General features: G+C 42.6%; 1 protein-coding gene and 1 pseudogene across 4 annotated transcripts in view; one reads left to right on the top strand and one right to left on the bottom strand.

Annotated features, from left to right (window-relative positions):
• Positions 1-22,264, bottom strand: part of SMOC1 (SPARC related modular calcium binding 1) — a 156,945-nt gene that overhangs the window by 54,465 nt on the left and 80,216 nt on the right. For all 4 annotated transcript variants that reach the window (XM_033422261.2, XM_033422270.2, XM_012535016.3 and 1 more), the window contains exon 4: positions 984-1,083. In XM_033422261.2, coding sequence (XP_033278152.1) covers positions 984-1,083 — 100 coding nt within the window. The remainder of the gene's footprint in view (positions 1-983; positions 1,084-22,264) is intronic.
• LOC105748176 (coiled-coil domain-containing protein 115-like) lies at positions 11,934-13,271 on the top strand (annotated as a pseudogene).

Here is a 22,264-nt window from a genome sequence, read left to right as displayed (position 1 = left end):
ATGTTTTATACTTTGCTTGCACTTAAAAATTAAAAATAAGTAAATAAATAAAATCTCATATACACAGATTACAGAGAAATAGGAAGCAGCTGGTGGATGGGATAGGCCTTTTTTTTGTTAACGTGGGCTGAGCTGCATAGTGAATTAAGGGAGCGTCTTGAAGTCCCTTCCCATCTGAATGGAAGTGGGAAGTGGGAAGCTTGCCTAAATCCGTAATGCACAATCCCACAAAACTAAGAACAAAATTTCTCTATGCCTATAAAGTTGGAAATAAAAAGGACTTAATTTTTCCTACGGACTCACCCAGAGGGTTGTTACAAAGCAGTGGTTCCCTAACTTGTCTCATCATGAGAACCACCTGAGAAGCTTCCTAAACATGTGGACTCCAAGTCTCCATGACCACTGGATCCGAACACGGAAGGAGAAGCCTCCACACCTGGTTCTTTTTGAATTCCCTAGGCACTGCCGATGACAGCCAGATTTGAGGGCCGCGGTTATGAATGTTTTCCATCACCATACGTTACATTGTTCAGGGGTTGCAAACATATGGCAACGTAGACCACCACTCTCCTCTCCTGCACCCGTGAAAGACATCCCTAATTGGTTGTCACAGCCTTTGATGTTGAACTCCAATGCAGTCTTGAAATTTATCTCAATAAAGTGTGCACCCAGGGCCACTACCAACCAAGAGCACACAAGGTACAAACTTATATGCCATGCTCTCTAGAGGTTATGGCCGATGCTTGAGAAAAGAGCATTGAACCAGAAACTTAAACTCAAAATAAATACATACACACAGACATACACTGACCCTATCACCCAGCTGACAACAGAGCAAGCATGTTTGGGTAGACTCCTCCCTGACCTGGAAGAGGGCTCATAACCACCACCAATCTTTCAAAAGTGCACCCACAAGATTCAGGAGACCATCCAAGGGGTCCCTCTCCCACCCTTTTCTTTCTTCCCGCCCTTCCCTACGGTACCTGAACATACAGGAGTTTTATTCTGCACAGAAGAGCCACTGATGGGCTTCCCATCTGGGGTGACACACCAGCAGTACCCCGTGTAAGTGTGGCACTGCACCTGTTCGGGGAAGTGGGAAGGGGAAAAGAACCGTAAGTCTTGGGTCACAGTATCCACAATCACCTCCCACCTCCTTCAAAGCATCCCCAGCATAGCAGAGAACTCCTTCTACCTCTCACCCAGCATCCCTCCCCCGAGTGTCCCTAGAAGGCTGGCCAGACAACATTGATTACATTTTCTGTGTGACCCCCCCAGGAGCAACCATAGCAATTTACTGTTTCCTTACGACATTTAATGCTTAATCTCTTATACCGTACTCGGATACGTCCGCTGCGTATTCCATCCATTTGTAAAAAATTGATTGGTGAACTAATTTGGCAAGTACAAGTTGGAATGTCACCACTGTGGGTTGATATGACCCTTCTGTAAGAAGCAGAGACAAGGGAAAAGCTTTTCTTCTTTTTCTAGCTTTTCCCAGCATCCGTTCCTACAGTCAGCCTGCCTATTGATCACATGGCTTTCCTGAGAAAAGGGCACATGTGATGGGGTTAAGGTGAAAACAAGGCCACTTGTGCCTGCAGATTCTAGATGCCCTGCTGCACCACTGTGTGATCTTCCTCAAGTCTCCGTGACCAGGTCCACGCTGCCTGGGAACAGTAAATAGGAATGAGGCTTGTGGCTTTATTCGGAGTAACTCTCCTTTCTCTCTCAATAGCTGTCATTCTGTCCACGTCCTCCACCCCGCCCCACCATCCTTTTCCCACCCACTTTCTACACAAATCAGGGCATCATCCCCCTGCGTAAAACCCCTCGATGACTGGCCATTGTACTCAGGATGGAGATGATGCCGATTTGCACGAGCTTGAGGGCCCCCATGATCTGCCCCCTGCCTATCCCCACAGCCTCATTCTACTCCCAGGTCTCCACACCCACCATTCCAGCCACAAGCTGGAATGAGCCTCTGAGGCTCACAAACACATCCTAGTGTCTCATGATTCTGAACTTTTGTTTGCTCCAACTGGTCAATCTGCCCAGAATACCATTCCCCAACCCATCCCAGCACACTCCCAAACCCTCTGTCTTCCCACCCCATTCATGATGCACCTTCTCCTTGAGGTGCCCCCAGCCTCCCCACCTCCTCTCCCTCGTTCCTCCGACCCTCCACACACCCTGGTTCCCCAAATTCAGAGCCCTTATTACAATGAGCTTAACTGCTGATCTGTCTAGTCTATCTCCCCCATTAGACTGTGACCTCCCTAAGGCAAGGGACTGAATACTGGCTATTTCTATATTCCAAGCATCTAGCGCAATGCCTGACGTTTATTGTAGGCATTTGATGAGTTGAATAAATGCATGAATTACCATATTTCCTAAATTCTTGGTCTCCATCCATTCTAAAAATATAACAACAATTTAAACAGCCCTGCCACATTAATGTAGACCTCAATTACAAGATGTGTGCCAATTGTACAGGCATTAAATTGTGCGGAAAAGGTGCCTCTTGGGATCAAGGACACATTAGAATTGAGGATAGACAATAACAGCATACAAACCAAGTGGTGAGGGATACAAGGGGTACAGGGGTAAAGGAGAGATTTGACAGCCTGGGTAAAATCCAGAAGTCATCAGCAAGACAGAAAAGCTACAGAAAAGGCTTCTGCTCTCGTGTGGGTACCAAACATCGCAGCTTCCCCCAAAACTAGTTGCTTCATTGAGACCTACCCATAGAAATCAGGATAAGAACAAGATGTAGGGCATCTTGTTCCTACCAGTAAAAAATGAGCATTTTTATTTACCTCTACTGTCCATGCAGGGAAACTGTAGTCAATGCCTTTACCCCAGGACCATGTTTCACTCCTGCTTCCTCTCGTGGAGCCAATCCCTAACCCCGTGGCCATGGTTCCTACCCCAGATTCTCACCCAAGGTCAATGTCCTAAGGCAGGTTAGTGCTACCTTCTGAGGAAGCCTAAGGGTGGAGTGGAAAGAAACCCAGACAGACCTGGGTTTGAATCCTGATCCAGCCAGTTACGAGCTGGCATGTTACTTAGCTCTCTGAGCCCCATCTATAAAATGGGGATACCAGCGCCAAACCTGAAGGGCTCTGACAATGAAAACAGTGTGAGTCCAGTGCCTGGCACGGCCGGTGGCCGGTGGCTGCGGCAATGATTGCTCTCAGCTGTGTCAGAAACACCTGGCAAGCCGGCCTCCTAGCGGGCCAGAGCTCCCCTGGGAACCCCCAGAGGTCCAGGTGGGAAGTACTGCTGGAAACTTGGAGCTCGCCCCTTCAGATTCTGTCCAGCCCACAGGGGATGGCTCTGAGGGATGACTCCTTGCCAGTGGCAGCCTTTTAATGGGGCCTGGCTTGCTGCTTCTTCCTCCTTGGCCAATAATCACCTCTGGGGAAGCCTGTCTCTGGGGCCAGGTGGCCACGCCGACTCACCCCCGGGCCCCTTGGCTCCCACGGCCAAGGCCAGCCTCCCTTTCCGTGAGGATGGTACCCCACCCAAGTCCAGCTCCGAGGCTGCACGGAGCGCCCCTCCTCCTGGGCCTGCAGAGTCCCAGCCGAGGCTGCTGGGGACAGAGCACATGCCTGCGGAAGAGACTGAGACCAAAGCTTTGTTTTGGCGGATTTAATCTGACCTCGCAGCTCAGAAGGTCCCAAGGGCCACATGCTCACTGACAGTGCCCACTGCATCCGTATGGGCTCGGGGCCACTGCCTCCCAGCCCCCAGCCAGGCCCACAGGCCCAAACACGGGCCCTTTCTCCCCAGGGCCCTCGGCATTTTCCTCAGGCCAGGCTCCAAGGAACAGACTCCAGATGACAAAATCCTCAGGCTGAAAGCTGCTTCCAAGTCCTTCAGCATTTTATAACCGGAATTGAATGAGGAATTGTTGCCATGTTCCTCTGAGGCTTGGAATCCACCGTTATGGGCACACCTGCCCCAGGTGTGCTGCAGGAGAAGGAACAACAGTGAACAAAAGAAGACCCAGAGGAGGCAGGCAGGGTCTCTGCCTGCAGGAAGCACTGGGAGTGCCCAGCAAGGTCACTTCCCTTTGCTGAAGGAGCGCTGAGTGAATGGACCCATGGTTCTCAATTGAGAGGTTGTTTGTAAGTTGTCTTGGGGAGTTTCCAAGATGTCTTCTTGAAGAAAAAGAAGTTACAAGGAGACGGAAAGCAATGGTCACGGAGTCAGACTGCAGCCCACCTTCCTTAACTGACCAGCTCTGCCGCTTCATTTTAACTGAACCACTGAACTTTCCAGCCCTCTGCAGCTTTGGAAAGGTTCACAGTCAAACCGAGCTTCGGCCTGTCCATGACTATTTAAAAAGGGGGAGATAATAATACCTCCCTCACTCAGTTGCTGGGAGGATTAAACTACATAATGTAAATAAAGCACTCAGTTCACATGGTAAGTGCCCAGTTAAACTTAGCTATTTATTTTTATTATAATTATGTTATTTTTTAGCCAACTCTCTGTACACTCAAAAAAAGCACAGATTCTCTGGTAGAAACTAAAGAACATTCTATTCTGACCAGCCCCAAGGGAAGGGGTGATCTGAAATCAGCAAAAAGTGTGAACAAGTTTGAGTAAAGGAAGGGGAAGCTTGTTTTCATATAGAAATAGTTCTGTTACTGTCAGATGAGAGAAGTCAGGTTTCTTGCAGAAAAGCAATCAGGATGTAAATTCTATGGAATCGATGGTTTATATATACATGACCAAGAGGTAAATCCTACCTAGTTTCACCTTCTCCCTTGCAAATGTATTTATTCTTTTAAATTAGTAAGTAATCCCCTTTGCTCTATCTCTGTCCTGCAGCCCACACACCAGCCTCAAATTAATCAACTCTCAGACTTAATCTATGGGCCAAGAGGAGCTGACAAGGCAGCTGACTATTTCTAGTGTCTAGCATCTAGTGCAGTGTTCAAATCTCAGGGGTGTTCTAGCCACAAAGGTACAGATACAAACCATGGCATTTGTGCCTACCCCACTCTGGAATATTCTGGGAAGGCTAAAAGGTAAATTGATGGGTCTTCCTTAAGAGACAAAAAGTGTTTTTACATCAACCTAAGTGAGGTTACTCTCTGGTTGTACTGTAACTACGCTGTGCATATATATCTGGTACTCCTAAAGGTGCTTTAAAAACAGTGTGTTCTTAGGTAGGTAAATTTCATGTCTGACTCATATACTTAAATATTTTGGGCAAGAAGCCCTTTGCAAAAACAGCCCAGCGGTGTACTTCAGGTCAACCTTTCTGTCCAAATTAAGGCAAATCTGAAATTATTTTAAGCCTGTTACATTAGGTCAACTTGTAGACACCTGGAAGAACGTGGGAGGCTAGCACTCCCAGTGAGTGCAGTTGAGTGACTGATGAGCAGAGGAGAACAGAGCAAACACCAGCTCACAGGGCAAAGCCAATGGGGCTTTGGAGGAAAAAGGGAGACAATGGACCATGTACAGAGACAAGGATCACTCAGGTGCCACGCCCCAAATGGAAAACAACACCTTCTACATTTACAGTGACTTTCCAATCACCACCATGACAGACACATTATCTCTTTTGGGTCTCAAGGTCACCCAGTGTGCAATCTTTCCTAGGAGAGGTACAGGGAGCAGAGGTTACTTGTTCAAATGTTACAGCTAGTTCATAACAGCACAGGAATTCAGATACCGATCTCCAAGCTCTCATAACATTTCAGAATTGACAGAGCTGGAAAAAGCCTTAGGGATCACCAGTCTCATCCAAACGCTTTACAAATGAGGAAACTGAGACCCAGAGACAAGAGAGGTAGCATCATGGCCAGAACCTAGTCCTGGCAGACAGAAGTACCCCCCAGACCTAGAAGGGAGATGAAGAAAGGCCTGGGTCCCAGTGCTGGTGTCTGAGGGAACTGTCTTTGTGCCCTGTAATTCTCTGGCAGATGGAACTCTCTTGGGGGAGAGGGAGAGGAGGTAAGATAAATATTCAAATCAAGAGTCTTTTGCTCCAGTTTGAGTGAGAGGCCATATCTGGAGTAGTTCGGACAATAGCATGGGGGCCTCTGCTGTGCCCCCCGGCCAGCCTGCTTTCTTCTGGCTGTTCTTGGGGGGCGTCTCAGACAGGGGTCGGATCTTGCATCCTAAAGTAGCTTCTTTGTTGTTGGACTTTTGCTGGTTTTCCTACCAGCTTCCCTAGGAGAATGGTCTTCCTTGCGTGTGCCCACTTCCTTCCCTTCTCCTGGAATGTGAAGCTGCTCTTCCTCCACCTTTACGTCTGTCACTTTGATACAGTGATGAATACAGTTGGTGTCCTATTGGGTGTGACTAGGAATTATTGGAGATGAAAGGGTTCTCTACCGAAATAATTTTGGAATATTGGGTCAAATAAAATTAAAAGATTTCTTGACTGCAGAACTTCTCAGAGCCTTAAATCAGTTCATGATTCAGCTCTGAGAGGAAGATATCATTTGCAGCAATCCATAACTCAATTAACTGTGGGACCCTCCCTTAACTTTGTGTGGGTGAAACCGAATCCCCCTAACACTGAGTTTATTATTTTTAACCTCTCTATCTAAAGCGTTATTCCCTTTCTTGTCCCACCCTTGTTCCCCTCAGGATTGAGGAGTATCAAAGAAAAGGGGGAAACCAAGCAGGACCCTGCGGGGCCCTTCCAGGTACCAAAGCCCCATTTCTTATTTGTAGAAAACTACACTAAACTAAAGGCTTTAGTCTCCTAGGCCTTCCCTGAGTTCCAAAGAGCAGACTCAAGCAGTTACTAATTAGGGAAGTGAGAGAGTACAGAAATAAGGGAAAAGCAGTCAGGCAAGAAAAGTAATGATAGCTTAAACAATACTTCAGTGATAGTAAAACAGAGTCCTAGTTCCTCCTCAAGGGATATACATAACAATCTGACACAAGTCTTTGAGTTGTTCTGCAGAGGATGGTGACTACAAGCTGAATAGAAGCATGTGGACCCCAGACTGGTTGGAACCAGAAAGTTGCTGATTAAGATCCTGAAACATCACCCTGTTACCTCACCACCAACCAATGAGAAGAAAGTCCATGAGCTGCAAGCCTCACCCCAAATGTTGCCTTTAAAAACCCTTCCTTGAAAGCTGTCAGGGAGTTCAGGTCTTTTGAGCGTGAGCTGCCCATTCTCTTTGCTTGGCACCCTGCAATAAATGCTCTACTTTCCTTCACCATAACCTGGTATCAGTGGATTGGCTTTGCTGCACATGGGTGAGGGCAAATGGACCCAAGTTTGGTTTGGTAACACAGGGAGCATTCCATGGTAGTACTAGTGTTTTCTGAAACATGATTTTTTTCAAAAAAAAAAGAAAGAAAAAGAAAACAAAAAGCAGTATAATGAAGTGCAGGGCCTTGCTATATTTCTCTGCTTTTCCCAGTCATACTTTCTCACTATCCAGGTATCAGGCTTTCATTTAGTTTACTCTTTTTTGAAACAATTTTCCTCTGGCAAATCCCCACCTCCTTTTCTGTAATGCTTTCTCATGCCCTATCTATTAAGAAATCCATCCTGAATTGCCTTAGACCTTCATTGACAACTGGGATCCCCTCCAAGGCACCTCTACCCTGCGGCTACATCACCCCATTCCCACCCCTTTTCTTTGCACTTCTTTTGTAAAATAGAAAAATGTGAACCATATGCAAAGGGACAGGCTTGATTCAGCATTCTTCTAGCAACTACCAAACTTGTAATGAAATGACTACTATCATGTACCGGAACATCTCCTAGTGGGAAAAAGTTAAACTAAAAGCAGAAGGCATGTGGCTATTTCTCTAACTCTCCTTGGCAGTGGGAGTATGAGACCTTTTTTTTTTTTTTTCTTTATAATCTTCCAGTTGCTCCAAATCAGTTAGTAGGTTTTTTGGATTAAGCTAATGCACAGTGATAGTTAAGCATCTTGCGGTAGATCCACCCAATAACTTTGTTTCAGGGCAGTATTTTTAGCAGGCACATTTTCCTTTTGTCTGCATACTCTATAGGACCTCTAAGAAATTGTTTTTCCATGGGTGCCATGTACCCTGGCTGGATGACTGAGTCCCTGGGCCATCTGAGGTTGCCACTCATCCCCCTAGAACCTCTCTCTCCATCAGAAGCTGCAGGAGAACATTGTTTATTGCATTCACAGTAAGATTTACCTGGAGGGCTTATGAAAACAGATTCCTGGGCCCCACCCACAGAATTTCTGGATTCATTAGTTCTGGGGTCATCTGGGTGACATGCATTTCTAAGAAGTCCCCAAGGGATGCTGCTGCTGGTTCGGGGACCACACTCCAAGAACCAGTGTTTTAAAAGACACTTCGTCACTCTATCCTTTCTGGCATTTATCATGAACTACTCAAGAAACAAATACTTTTCTAGGTGGGAATTTGGGAGCAAGGGGCCTTGGGACAATACTTCTCTCCAAAGTTTTTCTGTTCCCATTGTTCTGATGACATGTGGTCTTTTAATTCATGGGTCTAGTGATTCGTGGCATTAAATCTTCTGGGTGATTTCACACATGGAAGAAAGTTTCATTGCAGTGAGACGAGCAGGGGAGACAGGAGGGATGGTGTAATCCTTTTGGTCTGGCTAGCATGAGCTGTTTCTCCCTCTGTTTAGAAGAGGTTATCCCACAAACTTCCCCCTCATCTTTAGTCAGGTCTGGCTGAGAAGCAACAGGATGCAGAAGAAAAAAACCATGGCTTTGGAGTCAAAATTAGCTGGGTTTAAATACCATCTCTGTGTAACTTTGGCAAAGTCACTTAACCTCTCTGAGCCTATTTATGAAATAAGGCTAATGGTGCCTACCTTGAAGGTTACTGAGAAGACAAAATGAGACAAGATATACAAAGCATCTAAAATAGTGTCATGTGTAGAGTATGTACTCAGCACAAGCAGATTTCATCCCTTTCCCCTTCCGTTTTACAGAGAGGATGTAGGTTGTAACTTAAAAGCACTGCTATTCTTGCTGGCTGTAGACACTGTCTCCTGCTCTATGCCAAGTCTAGGGAGGACTGTCTGCTGGGGAATGAGGGATTTTCCTTTTAGAGTATTTGCCTCGTCCTCCAGATTTTAATGGAGAAGATGCAAGGAAGGAAGATAATCCCTCAATTTCAAATCCTCCTAAATGTGGGAGTCCTTGTTGACTATGTTTTTTATGAGTCGATGGTGTAATGTGGTTGCCAACGTGATATTAGTCAAGCAGTAGTGTGTTTAGAACAAGAGATAATCCCATTCTTCCCCAAGCTATTTATGACCACATCTGAAATACTGTGTCCAGTTTGGGGAAGGACACTCTATAAGGGGCACCTTAGCAAACTGAATTAAGAGGAAAGAGGCCAGGAGGAAAGAGAGACATAAAACCCTGTGATATGGGAATGAGCGATAGAACTAAAGATCTTTGCCAGGGTGAAAAGAAATATTTGTTGGCTATAAGACAGGATTTCACAAGGACATAATGGTGCCTGTCTTCAGATCTTTCTGTGGAAGTGTGATTTCTATGGAATCTGTAAGTTCCTTAGCTAGAATGGGGGTCAGCTGTTGGAAATTACAACTTTCAAGTCAATGTACGGAAGGAATTTCCAACTAAATTGTCCCAAAATGCATTATGTTGTCATTGGTGGTAATAAGTTTCCTGTCTTTGGTGGCAATCAAGCAGAAGATAGATGACTGCTTGGTGAGAGATTGTCCCTGGATGTGGTGGGTCAGGGAGAGGAAGGAGATGAACCAGATACATCTGAGGTCCCCTGTGACCCAAAAGTTCTGTGATTTTACGACTGTGCCCTAAGTTGAACTTTCGCTGGTTAAAAGTAAGGTGGAAATTTATGAACTGGTACCTAATTGTCAGTGTTAGGACCATTTTTCCAAATACATGATGAAAAACATTTTTTGTATTTTCCAAAAAGTGCGAACACCATCCCCTCCACCACACACATAAAAGTATTTTTTAAAATCTTAGTGTTAGGGCTTCAGAGACACAAAAAACTTTACTTTCTTGACTTCTGCCCTCCGATTTGGTGCCTAAAATGGCCCAGGTTTTGTAAACAGCAAATATGACACCTCTTGTTCATTCACTTCTATTTCCATTTCAGGGGGAAGATATCAAATACGTTTTTACTTTTTAAAAATATCCAATGGGGGTACCCTCAAGATGGCGGAGGAGTAAGATGTGAAGATCACCTTCCTCCTCACAAATACATCAGAAATACATCTACACGTGGAACAACTCCTACAGAACACCTACTGAACGCTGGCAGAAGACCTCAGACTTCCCAAAAGGCAAGAAACTCCCCCACGTACCTGTGTAGGGCAAAAGAAAAAAGAATAAACAGAGACAGAAGAATAGGGACGGGACCTGCACCTCTGGGAGGGAGCTGTGAAGGAGGAAAGGTTTCCACACACTAGGAAGCCCCTTCGCGGGTGGAGACTGCGGGTGGCAAAGGCGGGGAGCCTCGGAGCCGCGGAGGAGAGCACAGCAACAGGGGTGCGGAGGGCAAAGCGGAGAGATTCACGCACAGAGGATCGGTGCCGACCAGCACTCACCAGCCCGAGAAGCTTGTCTGCTCACCCGCCGGGACAGGTCGGGGCTGGGAGCTGAGGCTCGGGCTTCGGTCGGATCCCAGGGAGAGGACTGAGGTTGGCAGCGTGAACACAGCCTGAAGGGGGCTAGTGCACCACAGCTAGCTGGGAGGGAGTCCAGGAAAAAGTCTGGAACTGCCTAAGAGGCAAGAGACCCTTGTTTTGCGGTGCGCGAGGAGAGGGGATTCAGAGCACCACCTAAAAAGCTCCAGAGACGAGCGCAAGCTGTGGCTATCAGCAAAGACCCCAGAGACGGGCATGAAATGCTAAGGCTGCTGCTGCAGCCACCAAGAAACGGCAGCTTCCTTTTTCTTCAGTATAGTTTTTAGCGCTTGTTATTATTGGTGGACTGGTTTTTTGGTTTAATTGTTTTCTTCTTCTTTTTTTTGTATTACTTTTTAATTTTTAATAATAATTTTTTATTTGAATAACTTTATTTTATTTATGTATTTATTTTTTCTTTCTTTTTCTTTTTCTCCCTTTTCTTCTGAGCCGTGTGGCTGACAGGGCCTTGGTGCTCCGGCTGGGTGTCAGTCCTGAGCCTCTGAGGTGGGAGAGCCGAGATCAGGACATTGGTCCACCAGAGACCTCCCAGCTCCATGTAATATCAAATGGCAAAAGCTTTCCCAGAGATCTCCATCTCAACACTAAGACCCAGCTTGACTCAACAACCAGCAGGCTATAGTGCTGGACACCTTATGCCAAACAACTAGCAAGACAGGAACACAACCCCACCCATTAGCAGAGAGGCTGCCTAAAATCATAGTAAGTTCACAGACACCCCAAAACACACCACTGGACTCGGTCCTGCCCACCAGAAAGACAAGATCCAGCCTCATCCACCAGAACACAGGCAGCAGTCCCCTCCACCAGGAAGCCTACACAACCCACTGAAACAACCTTAGCCACTGGGGACAGACACCAAAAACAACGGGAACCACGAACGTGCAGCCTGTGAAAAGGAGACCCCAAACACAGTAAGTTAAACAAAATACAAAGACAGAAACACACAGCAGATGAAGGAGCAAGGTAAAACCCATCAGACCAAACAAATGAGGGGGAAATAGGCAGTCTACCTGAAAAAGAATTCAGAGTAATGATAGTCAAGATGATCCAAAATCTTGGAAATAGAATGGAGAAAAAACAAGAAACGTTTAATAAGGACCTAGAAGAACTAAAGAGGAAACAAAAAATGATGAACAACACAATAAATGAAATTAAAAATTCTCTAGAAGGAATTAATGGAAGAATAACTGAGGCAGAAGAACAGATAAGTGACCTGGAAGATAAAATAGTGGAAGTAACTACCACAGAGCAGAATAAAGAAAAAAGAATGAAAAGAGGAATGTGTGCAGAGCCCACGGTGGCGCGGTATCTGCGAGCCGAGCTGGACTCGCTTCTCCTGCAGCTGCTCAGGGACCTGGAGGAACTGGAGGCAAAGCGGGCGGCACTGAATGCCCGGGTGGAGGGCTGGCTCTCACTCTCCAAAGCTCGCTGCACCATGGGTGCCAAGTCGGTAAGGCCTCTGCAGTATGCCTCCCACATGGAGCCCCAGGTCCACGTCTGCACCAGCGAGGCCCAGGACGGACTCCAGAGGTTCTGAATGTGAGAGCCGGCACCCAGACTCCAGAGGACGTGGGACCCCACAAGGCAGTTCTGCACAGGCGCAAGGGCCTCACGAGGACCCCAGAGCCAGACCGCTCCCCAGCTCCCCAGGACCCTCTGAACTGGTTTAGAATCCTGGCTCCTCACAGTCTACAGCAAGCTCAAGCCAGCTTCTGGGAGGGTCTGCAGCTGGCTGCAGACATGGCCAGCCTTCAGATCCGCATCGACTGGGGTCGAAGCCAGCTCCAGGGGCTGCAGGAGAAACTCAAGCAGTGGAGCCCGGGGCTCCCTGACCTGCCACCACAGAAGCAAGGCAGTGAGCACAGCTGTTCTTTGATGTGGCTGCATTATCTCAGGCCTTCTTCCTTCACAGATTGCCCCCCACCCCAGCTGTTCCTCCCTCCTTAATACTTCTCTGGTCTGCATGTTTCCAACTTTGTTAGGTGGGGAAGTTTGAAGAGGCAAAGTGAGTAATGTTGAAAGTCACTACTATGAAACCACTTCTAGAGTTGTGTTGTCTCAGGACGTATTCATGTCAGGAAGGCACAAACCTGTTAGGTTAGTTCATATCACTGAACAACTGTAACAACCTGATGCATAAATCAGCTGTGGTTTTTCATTAAAGGATGAAATATTGCACAGCTAGTGGCAGGGAAGGACAAGAGGTAGGTGCTTCAGTTTCACTATATCCTTACAAGTGATTTTGATGGAGGAAAAAACCATACACAGCTAACAGATCAGGACAGAATGATAACTCATCGATAAAACACACACACACACACCTGAGTAGATGGGCAGCACTTGGCAGGTTTTAAGCCAGAAAGTAAAAAGGATCGGACCTAGATTTTCAAGGGAAATCTTTCAAGAGACCATTCAGGTTTATAAAACCTGCCATTATCTTTCCAAGAGTGAGTCTTCTAATTTGTTGAAGGGCCAGGAACTCTGTGGCAATTCATTTTCCTACTGGCTTCTTGATAATTTTAGCAGTTTCTAGGAGCTAATTGTTACATTTGGTGGATGTTAGTTTTCTGTTCATAATACGAGATGTAAATTGTTTTTCCCAGTTTGTCTTTTAACTTTGCTTATGGTGGTTTAAAAATAAAAACCAAACTTTTTATTATAAAATAAAATAAATAAAACACATTATATTAAATGGCAAAAAACAACAACAAAAAAGAATGAAAAGAATTGAGGACAGTCTCAGAGACCTCTAGGACAGCATTAAACACACCAACATTCGAATTATAGGGGTACCAGAAGAAGAAGAGAAAGAGAAAGGGACTGAGAAAACATTTGAAGAGATTATAGTTGAAAACTTGCCTAATATGGGAAAGGAAATGGTCAATCAAGTCCAGGAAGCGCAGAGAGTCCCATACAGGATAAATCCAAGGAGAAACAAACCAAGACACATATTAATCAAACTATCAAAAATTAAATACAAAGAAAAAATATTAAAAGCAGCAAGGGAAAAACAACAAATAACACACAAGGGAATCCCCATAAGGTTAACAGCTGATCTTTCAGCAGAAACTCTACAAGCCAAAAGGCAGTGACAGGACATATTTAAAGTGATGAAAGGGAAAAACCTACAACCAAGATTACACTACCCAGTAAGAACCTCATTCAGATTCGACAGAGAAATTAAAACCTTTACAGACAAGCGAAAGCTAAGAAAATTCAGCACCACCAAACCAGCTTTACAACAAATGCTAAAGGAACTTCTCTAGGCAGGAAACACAAGAGAAGGAAAAGACCTACAATAACAATCCCAAAACAATTAGCAAAATGGTAATAGGAACATACATATCGATAACTACCTTGAATGTAAGTGGATTAAATGCTCCAACCAAAAGACATAGACTGGCTGAATGGACACAAAAACAAGACCCGTATGTATGCTGTCTACAAGAGACCCACCTCACACCTCAGGACACATACAAACTGAAAGTGAGGGGATGGAAAAAGATATTCCATGCAAATGGAAATCAAAATAATGCTGGAGTAGCCATTCTTGTATCAGACAAAATGGACTTTAAAACAAAGACTATTACAAGAGATAAAGAAGAACACTACATAATGATCAAGGGATCAATCCAAGAAGAAGATATAACAATTGTAAATATTAATGCACCCAACATAGGAGCACCTCAATACATAAGGCAAATACTAACAGCCATAAAAGGGGAAATCGACAGTAACACAATCATAGTAGGGGACTTTAACACCACACTTTCACCAATGGACAGATCATCCAAAATGAAAATAAATAAGGAAACACAAGCTTTAAATGATACATTAAACAAGATAGACTTAATTGATATTTATAGGACATTCCATCCAAAAACAACAGAATACACTTTCTTCTCAAGTGCTCATTCTTGGAACATTCTCCAGGAACATTCTCAAGTGCTCATTCATGGAACATTCTCCAGGATAGATCATATCCTGGGTCACAAATCAAGCCTTGGTAAATTTAAGAAAATTGAAATCGTATCAAGTATCTTTTCTGACCACAATGCTATGAGACTAGATATTGCTATGAGACTAGATATCAATTACAGGAAAAAATCTGTAAAAAAATACAAACACATGGAGACTAAACAATACACTACTATATAACCAAGAGATCACTGAAGAAATCAAACAGGAAATCAAAAAATACCTACAAACAAATGAGAATGAAAACACGATGATCCAAAACTTATGGGATGCAAAAAGAGCAGTTCTAAGAGGGAAGTTTATAGCAATACAATCATACCTTAAGAAACAAGAAACATCTCAAATAAACAACCTACCCTTACACCTAAAGCAATTAGAGAAAGAAGAACAAAGAAACCCCAAAGTTAGCAGAAGGAAAGAAATCATAAAGATCAGATCAGAAATAAATGAAAAACAAGTGAAGGAAACGATAGCAAAGATCACTAAAACTAAAAGCTGGCTCTTTGAAAAGATACAAAAAATTGATAAACCATTAGCCAGACTCATCAAGAGAAAAAGGGAGAAGACTCAAATCAATAGAATTAGAAATGAAAAAGGAGAAGTAACAACCGACACTGCAGAAATACAAAGGATCATGAGAGATTACTACAAGCAACAATATGCCAATAAAATGGACAACCAGGAAGGAATGGACAAATCCTTAGAAATGCACAACCTTCCAAGATTGAACCAGGAAGAAATAGAAAATATGAACACACCAATCACAAGCACTGAAATTGAAACTGTGATTAAAAATCCTCCAACAAACAGAAGTCCAGGACCAGATGGCTTCACAGGTGAATTCTATCAAACATCTAGAGAAGAGCTAACACCTATCCTTCTCAAACTCTTCCAAAATAGAGCAGAGGGAGGAACACCCCCAAACTCATTCGATGAGGCCACCATCACCCTGATGCCAAAAGCAGACAAAGATGTCACAAAGAAAGAAAACTACAGGCCAATATCACTGGTGAACATAGATGCAAAAATCCTCAACAAAATACTAGCAAACAGAATCCAACAGCACATTAAAAGGATCATACACCATGATCAAGTGGGGTTTATCCCAGGAATGCAGGGATTCTGCAATATATGCAAATCAATCAATGTGATACGCCATATTAACAAATTGAAGGATAAAAACCATATGATCATCTCAATAGATGCAGAGAAAGCTTTCAACAAAATTCAACACCCATTTATGATAAAAACCTTCCAGAAAGTAGGCATAGAGGGAACTTACCTCAACATAATAAAGGCCATATATGACAAACCCACAGCCAACATCATACTCAATGCTGAAAAACTGAAGCCATTTCCACTAAGATCAGGAACAAGACAAGGTTGCCCACTCTCAGTACTATTATTCAACATAGTGTTGGAGGTTTTAGCCACAGCAATCAGAGAAGAAAAAGAAATAAAACGAATCCAAATCAGAAAAGAAAAAGTAAAGCTGTCACTGTTTGCAGATGACATGATACTATACACAGAGAATCCTAAAGATGTTACCAGACAACTACTACAGCTAATGAATGAATTTGGTAAAGTAGCAGGATACAAAATTAATGCACAGAAATTTCTTGCATTCCTATACACTAATTATGAAAAATCTGAAAGTGAAATTAAGGAAACACTCCCATTTACCACTGCAACAAAAAGAATAAAATACCTAGGAATAAACCTACCTAAGAAGACAAAAGACCTGTATGCAGAAAATTATAAGACACTGATGAAAGAAATTAAAGATGATACAAACAGATGGAGAGATATACCATGTTCTTGGGCTGAAAGAATGAACATTGTGAAAATGACTATACTACCCAAAGCAATCTACAGATTCAATGCAATCCCTATCAAACTACCAATGGCATATTTCACAGAACTAGAATAAAAAATTTCACAATTTGTATGGAAACACAAAAGACCCCAAATAGCCAAAGCAATACAGAGAAAGAAAAACGGAGCTAGAGGAATCATGCTCCCTGACTTCAGATTATACTACAAAGCTAAAGTAATCAAGACAGTATGGTACTTGGCACAAAAACAGAAATATATATCAATGGAAGAGGACAGAACGCCCAGATATAAACCCACACACATACAGTCACCTTATCTTTGATAAAGGAGGCAAGAATATACAATGGAGAAAAGACAGCCTCTTCAATAAGTGGTGCTGGGAAAGTTGGACAGCTACATGTAAAAGAATGAAATTAGAACACTCCCTAACACCATACACAAAAATAAACTCAAAATGGATTAAAGACCTAAATGTAAGGCCAGACACCATAAAACTCTTAGAGGAAAACATAGGCAGAATACTCTATGATATAAATCACAGCAAGATCCTTTTTGACCCACCTCCTAGAGAAATGGAAATAAAAACAAAAATAAACAAATGGGACCTAATGAAACTTAAAAGCTTTTGCACAGCAAAGGAAACCATAAACAAGACGAAAAGACAGCCTTCAGAATGGGAGAAAATATTTGCAAATGAAGCAACTGACAACGGATTAATCTCCAAAATTTACAAGCAGCTCATGCAGCTCAATATCACAAAAACAAACAACCCAATCCAAAAATGGGCAGAAGACCTAAATAGACATTTCTCCAAAGAAGATATACAGATTGCCAACAAACACATGAAAGAATGCTCAACATCATTAATCATTAGAGAAACGCAAACAAACCTACAGTGAGATATCATTTCACACAAGTCAGAATGGTCAACATCAAAAAATCTACAAATAATAAATGCTGGAGAGGGTGTGGAGAAAAGGGAACCCTCTTCCACTGTTGGTGAGATTGTAAATTGATACAGCCACTATGGAGAACAGTATGGAGCTTCCTTAAAAAACTACAAATAGAACTACCATACGACACAGGAATCCCACTACTGGGCATACACCCTGAGAAAACCATAATTCAAAAAGAGTCATGTACCACAATGTTCATTGCAGCTCTATTTACAATAGCCAGGACATGGAAGCAACCTAAGTGTCCATCGATAGATGAATGGATAAAGAACACGCGGCACATATATACAATGGAATATTACCCAGCCATAAAAAGAAACAAAATAGAGTTATTTGTAGTGAGGTGGAAGGATCTAGAGTCTGTCATACAGAGTGAAGTAAGTCAGAAAGAGAAAAACAAATACCGTACGCTAACATGTATATATGGAATCTTAAAAAAAAAAAAAAAAAGGTCATGAAGAACCTAGGAGCAAGATGGGAATAATGACACAGAGCTACTAGAGAATGGACTTGAGGACGCGGGGAATGGGAAGAGTAAGGTGGGAAAAAGTCAGAGAGTGGTATAGATATATATATACTACCAAATATAAAATAGATAGCTAGTGGGAAGCAACCGCATAGCACAGGGAGATCAGCTCTGTGCTTTGTGACCACCTAGAAGTGTGGGATGGGTAGGATTGGAGTGAGGGAGATGCAAGAGGGAAGAGATATGGGGATACATGTATATGTAAAACTGATTCACTTTGCTATAAAGCAGAAACTAACACACCATTATAAAGCAATTATACTCCAATAAAGATGTTAAAAAAAAAAAAGAGGGCTTCCCTGGTGGCACAGTGGTTGAGAGTCCGCCTACCGATGCAGGGGACACGGGTTCGTGCCCTGGACCAGGAAGATCCCACATGCCACGGAGCGGCTGGGCCCGTGAGCCATGGCCGCTGAGCCTGCGCATCTGGAGCCTGTGCTCCGCAGCGGGAGAGGCCACAGCAGTGAGAGGCCCGCGTACCGCAAAAAAAAAAAAAAAAAAAAAAAAAAAAAAGGAAAAGAAAGTATTAATGGGAACATACATATCAATAACTACCTTAAATGTAAATGGATTAGATGCTCCAGCCAAAAGACATAGACTGGCTGAAGGGATACAAAAACAAGGCCCATATATATGCTCTCTACAAGAGATCCACTTCAGACCTAGGGACACATACAAACTGAAAGTGAGGGGATGGAAAAAGATATTCCATGCAAATGGAAATCAAAATAATGCTGGTGTAGCAATTCTCATATCAGACAAAATGGACTTTAAAACAAAGACTATTACAAGAGACAGAGAAGGACACTACATAATTATCAAGGGATCAATCCAAGAAGAAGATATAACAATTGTAAATAATTATGCCCCCAACAAAGGAGCACTGCAATACATAAGGCAAATGCTAACAGCCATAAAAGGGGAAATCGACAGTAATACAATCATAGTAGGGGACTTTAACACCCCACTTTCACCAATGGGCAGATCCTCCAAAATGAAAATAAATAAGGAAACACAAGCTTTAGGTGATACATTGAACAAGATGGACTTAACTGATATTTATAGGACATTCCATCCCAAAACAACAGGATACACTTTCTTTTTAAGTGCTCATGGAACATTCTTCAGGATATACCATATCCTGGGTCACAAATCAAGCCTTGATAAATTTAAGAAAATTGAAATCGTATCAAGTATCTTTTCCAACTACAACTCTATGAGACTAGATATCAATTACAGGAATAAAACTTTAAAAAATACAAACACGTGGAGGCTAAATAATACATTACTAAATAACCAAGAGATCACTGAAGAAATCAAAGAGGAAATCAAAAAATACCTAGAAACAAATGACAATGAAAAGACGATGACCCAAAACCTATGGGATGCAACACAAGTAGTTCTACGAGGTAAGTTTATAGCAATACAATCCTTCCTTATGAAACAAGAAACATCTCAAATAAACAACCTAACCTTACACCTAAAGCAATTAGAGAAAGAACAAAAAAACCCCAAAGGTAGCAGAAGGAAAGAAACCATAAAGATCAGATCAGAAATAAATGGAGGGCTTCCCTGGTAGCGCAGTGGTTGAGAGTCCACCTGCCGATGTGGGGGAAGTGGTTTCGTGCCGCGGTCTGGGGGGATTCCAAGTGCCGCGGAGCGGCTGGGCCAGTGGGCTATGGCTGCTGAGCCTGCACGTCCGGAGCCTGTGCTCGACAATGGGAGGGGCCATGGCAGTGAGAGGCCCGCGTACCACACACACACACACACACACACACACACACACACAAAACAGAAATAAATGGAAAAGAAATGCAGGAAATGATAGCAAAGATCAATAAAACTAAAAGTTGGTTCTTTGAGAAGATAAACAAAATTGATAGACCATTAGCCAGACTCATCAAGAAAAAAAGGGAGAAGACTCAAATCAATAGAATTAGAAATGAAAAAGGAGAAGTAACAACTGACACTGCAGAAATACAAAGGATCATAAGAGATTATACTATAAGCAACTATATGCCAATAAAATGGAAACCTGGAGGAGATGGACAAATTCTTAAAAAAGCACAACCATCTGAGACTGAACCAGGAAGAAATAGAAAATATAAACAGACCAATCACAAGCACTGAAATTGAAACTATGATTAAAAATCTTCCAACAAACAAAAGCCCAGGACCAGATGGCTTCACAAGCGACTTCTATCAAACATTTAGAGAAGAGCTAACACCTATCCTTGTCAAACTCTTCCAAAATACAGCAGAGGGGTTAACACTCCCAAATTCATTCTATGAGGCCACCATCACCCTGATACCAAAAGCAGACAAAGATGTCAGAAAAAAGAGAACTACAGGCCATTATCACTGATGAACATCAATGCAAAATCCTCAAGAAAATACTAGCAAACAGAATCCAACAGCACATTAGAAGGATCATACACCATGATCAAGTGGGGTTTATCCCAGGAATGCAGGGATTCTGCAATATATGCAAATCAATCAGTGTGATACACCATATTAACAAATTGAACGATAAAAACCATATGATCATCTCAATAGATGCAAAAAATGTTTTTGACAAAATTCAACACCCATTTATGATAAAAGCCCTCCAGAAGTGGGCATAAAGGGAACTTACTTCAACATAATAAAGGCCATATATGACAAACCCACAGCCAACATCATTCTCAAAGGTGAAAAACTGAAACCATTTCCACTAAGATCAGGAACAAGACAAGGTTACCCACTCTCACCACTATTATTCAACACAGTTTTGGAAGTTTTATCCACAGCATTTACAGATGAAAAAGAAATAAAATGAATCCAAACCAGAAGAAGAGGTAAACTGTCACTGTTTGCAGATGACATGATACTATACATAAAGATGCCACCAGAAAACTACTAGAGCTAATGAATGAATTTGGTAAAGTAGTAGCAGGATACAAAATTAATGCACAGAAATCTCTTGCATTCCTATACACTAATGAAAAATCTGAAAGAGAAATTAAGGAAACACTCCCATTTACCATTGCAACAAAAAGAATAAATTACCTAGGAATAAACCTACCTAAGGAGACAAAAACCTGTATGCAGAAAATTATAAGACACTGATGAAAGAAATTAAAGATGATACAAACAGATGGAGAGATATACCATGTTCTTGGGTTGAAAGAATGAACATTGTGAAAACGACTATACTACCCAAAGCAAACTACAGATTCAATGCAATCCCTATCAAACTACCAATGGCATTTTTCACAGAACTGGAACAAAAAATTTCACAATTTGTATGGAAACACAAAAGACCCCGAATAGCCAAAGCAATCTTGAGAAAGAAAAACGGAGCTGGAGGAATCATGCTCCCTGACTTCAGATTATATTACAAAGCTACAGTAATCAAGACAGTATGGTACTGGCACAAAAACAGAAATATATATAAATGGAAGAGGATAGAAAGCCCAGATATAAACCCACACACATATGGTCACCTTACCTTTGATAAAGGGGGCAAGAATATACAATGGAGAAAAGACAGCCTCTTCGATAAGTGGTGCTGGGAAAGCTGGACAGCTACATGTAAAAGAATGAAGTTAGAACACTCCCTAACACCATACACAAAAATAAACTCAAAATGGATTAAAGACCTAAATGTAAGGCCAGACACCATAAAACTCTTAGAGGAAAACATAGGAAGAACACTCTATGACATAAGTCACAGCAAGATCCTTTTTGACCCACCTCCTAGAGAAATGGAAGTAAAAATAAACAAATGGGACCTAATGACACTTAAAAGCTTTTGCACAGCAAAGGAAACCATAAACAAGACGAAAGGACAACCCTCAGAATGGGAGAAAATATTTGCAAACGAAGCAACTGACAAAGGATAAGGCTCCAAAATTTATAAGCAGCTCATGCAGCTGAATATCAAAAAAACAAACAACCCAATCCAAAAATGGGCAGAAGACCTAAATAGACATTTCTCCAAAGAAGATATACAGATTGCCAACAAACACATGAAAGAATGCTCAACATCATTAATCATTAGAGAAATGCAAACAAACCTACAATGAGATATCATTTCACACAAGTCAGAATGGCCATCATCAAAAAAATCTACAAATAATAAATGCTGGAGAGGGTGTGGAGAAAACGGAACACTCTTGCACTGCTGGTGGGAATGTGAATTGGTACAGCCACTATGGAGAACAGTATGGAGCTTCCTTAGAAAACTACAAATAGAACTACCATACGACCCAGCATTCCCACTACTGGGCATATACACTGAGAAAACCATAATTCAAAAAGAGTCATGTACCA

Source organism: Orcinus orca, chromosome 2, assembly GCF_937001465.1.
Source record: "Orcinus orca chromosome 2, mOrcOrc1.1, whole genome shotgun sequence".
Lineage (NCBI taxonomy): Eukaryota > Metazoa > Chordata > Mammalia > Artiodactyla > Delphinidae > Orcinus > Orcinus orca.
This window is presented reverse-complemented; position numbering and strand designations above follow the sequence as displayed.